The sequence below is a fragment of the Entamoeba invadens genome (assembly GCF_000330505.1).
Source record: "Entamoeba invadens IP1 unplaced genomic scaffold scaff_1105074725199, whole genome shotgun sequence".
NCBI classification, from domain to species: Eukaryota; Evosea; order Mastigamoebida; family Endamoebidae; genus Entamoeba; species Entamoeba invadens.
The window spans coordinates 892,606-895,562 of record NW_004440113.1 but is presented as its reverse complement, the minus strand read 5'-3'; the positions used below and the strand labels follow the sequence as shown (position 1 = coordinate 895,562).

Below are 2,957 nucleotides of genomic sequence, written 5' to 3'. Positions count from 1 at the left end.
TAGAGATTATTAGTGGAATATTCCTCACTAGGGTTATATAGAAACTACTATTTATTTATCTGCTAGGGTTACAACAACCACCCACTACGAATGGAATATTATGACTACGAGTGGAATATATTGTTTTTCAGTGGAATATTCCTCACTAGGGTTATATAGAAACTACTATTTATTTATCTGCTAGGGTTACAAAAATCACACACCTCGTAGGGGAATAGAATGTCTACGTTGTGGAATATTAAAAATGGTGTGGAATATTCCACTAGGGTTAATATAAAACCTAATGGAATATTCCACTAGGGTATCATTACAAAACCTATTAATATATCCCACTAGGGTATCAAATATTGGAACTTAAAATTGTATTAGGGTTAATTCATTTTTATAATGTGTTATATAAAACATTCCGTTATTAATAACATTTGTTATAACATTTTTATTTATTGTTATTTATAACATTATTCTCCACTCAAAACTCGTTTCATTGACGTGCCAATCATCACACGAGATCTCATTATTCCCCTCCCATACTATATAAGTATTCCCACACTATAGGAGGTGGGTGGGGGTGATTTAATATTTATTTTTAATTTTTTAATAAAAATAAAAATAAAAAATGAAATATCATTAAATTATCTCATTGGCTTCGATGAACTAATGTGTTTGATGGGAAAGAATCTTTACCAATATATTTGACACTTGATGGTATTGTAACACTTCTTAAACTACTACATCCATAGAAACAACCACTACCAATTGATGTCACACTTAATGGTATTGTAACACTGCTCAAACTACTGCATCCACTGAAACAACCATCACTAATTGATGTCACACTTGATGGTATCGTGACACTTGTTAAACTACTGCATCCACTGAAACAAAAATCACCAATTGATGTCACACTCGATGGTATGTTAACACTGATCAAACTGCTGCACTCATAGAAACAATCGTCACCAATAGATGTCACACTTGTTGGGATTGTAACACTTGTCAAACTACTGCATATATTGAAACTATAATCATTAATTGATTTAACACCAAATGGTATTGTAACACTACTCAAACTATAGCAATAACTGAAACAACTATCACCAATTGATGTCACACTTGATGATATTGTAACACTACTCAAACTATAGCAATAACTGAAACAATCGTCACCAATTGATATAACACTTGATGGTATTGTAACACTACTCAAACTTTTGCACTCACTGAAATTATTATCACCAATTGATTTAACACCAAATGGTATTGTAACACTACTCAAACTACTGCAATAACTGAAACAACCATCACTAATTGATATAATACTTGATGGTATTGTAACACTACTTAAACTCCTGCACCCATAGAAACAACCAGCACCAATAGATGTCACACTTGATGGTATTGTAACACTTGTCAAACGACTACACTCATAGAAACAATAATTACCAATAGATGTCACACTTGATGGTATTGTAACACTACTCAAACTTCTGCACTCACTGAAACTATGATCATTAATTGATTTAACACCAAATGGTATTGTAACACTACTCAAACTACTGCAATAACTGAAACAACTATCACCAATTGATATAATACTTGATGATATTGTAACACTACTTAAATTGGTGCATTCACTGAAACAACCATTACTAATTGATGTCACACTTGATGGTATTGTAACACTGCTTAAACTACTACATCGACTGAAACAACCTTCACCAATCGATGTCACACTCGATGGTATGTTATTACCAAATTTCTCTCTATTTTTTTGAGTGTAAGTAACATTTTTAAACTTGATGTTTCGATTTTTGTTTCTGTCAACAGTTTCAAAGTCAACATTGAACCACACGATGATTCGAAAGAATTCTCTTTTTAAAACACCTTTATTTTTACCTTCTCTATTTTTTCTTTTGTTTATCATAAATCCATTCCCAAAATTCTCATCCGTTACATCCCACAAGTGAAGTGTCTCGATGTTTGGCAAGTATCCAAGTGTTTTGAAATTTAATGGAATCGGGTTGAAGTGGAACTTTTCCATATTGCCACCAAACTTCTTGCATACCAACTCCAAGTTAATAAAATCTCTGACAGTCTCGAGGTACTTCGAAACTATCATGATGTGATAACCAGAAAGTCCACGCATTTTGATTTTCTCAGTTATTCGGTCTTTAAATATTGAAAAATTCGTTTTTTGTAAACATTTTTAATAAATTATAGATTAATGTATAATTCATTATTTTAAGCGATGAGATTATTATCGTAAAAATACCTATTATTTATAACATTTTATTAATTTAAATATTAATACATTATTTTAGTGCTAAAAACAATTAAAAATACGTCATTAAAATAATATTTAATGTATTTGAAAATAAAAATATTTCGTTAAAATTGTTATTCTTTATTTGGAGTATTAAATTAAAAAAATACTATTCAATAAATAAATAAAAAATTCAAACAAAACCACAACATATTGTTTTATTAACGAATAAAAATAGTTTTTTACCAAAGATTGTTGAACTTGGTTTTAGTAAAACAACTTATGTGGAATGTTTTGGCAGCCAGAAGTAAAATATTTTTTCTTCGAACTTGCAGAGTCATTGCACTTGATATGGGTGCACTGATTGCTGATAGACAGTACAAAAAACTGTTTCTAAAGCGACTTAATGCTGTTTTTTTAAAAAAGGTGAAAGAGTCGAAGATCTAAATTATTCTGTTCATAGAAAAAACCACACTGTTTTGTACGCCAGTGCATAAGGAGCAAGCCCCTATGTGCTGACAGTCGCGGACATGCTTTTGTTCAGCTGCGTCACTGTCAAAGAGATACATCAATGCTACACTCGCGCAAAAATGCAATCAATTTGGTGGCGTCTGCAACACTCTTAACGCAAGAGAACTCACAACCAGAGGAAATCAAAAACTTGGAAAGTAAAGACACGCAATTGACACAGAGA

At 31.4% G+C, this 2,957-nt stretch overlaps 1 protein-coding gene across 1 annotated transcript; it reads right to left on the bottom strand.

Moving 5' to 3' along the window:
• Window positions 1–637: 637 nt before the first annotated feature.
• EIN_098790 (hypothetical protein) lies at window positions 638–2,146 on the bottom strand (the record flags this gene model as incomplete). The annotated part of the gene is made up of 1 exon (XM_004254265.1): window positions 638–2,146. The coding sequence occupies one exon, from the start codon at window positions 2,144–2,146 to the stop codon at window positions 638–640; it is 1,509 nt and encodes a 502-aa protein (XP_004254313.1).
• Between the last annotated feature and the right edge of the window lie 811 nt (window positions 2,147–2,957).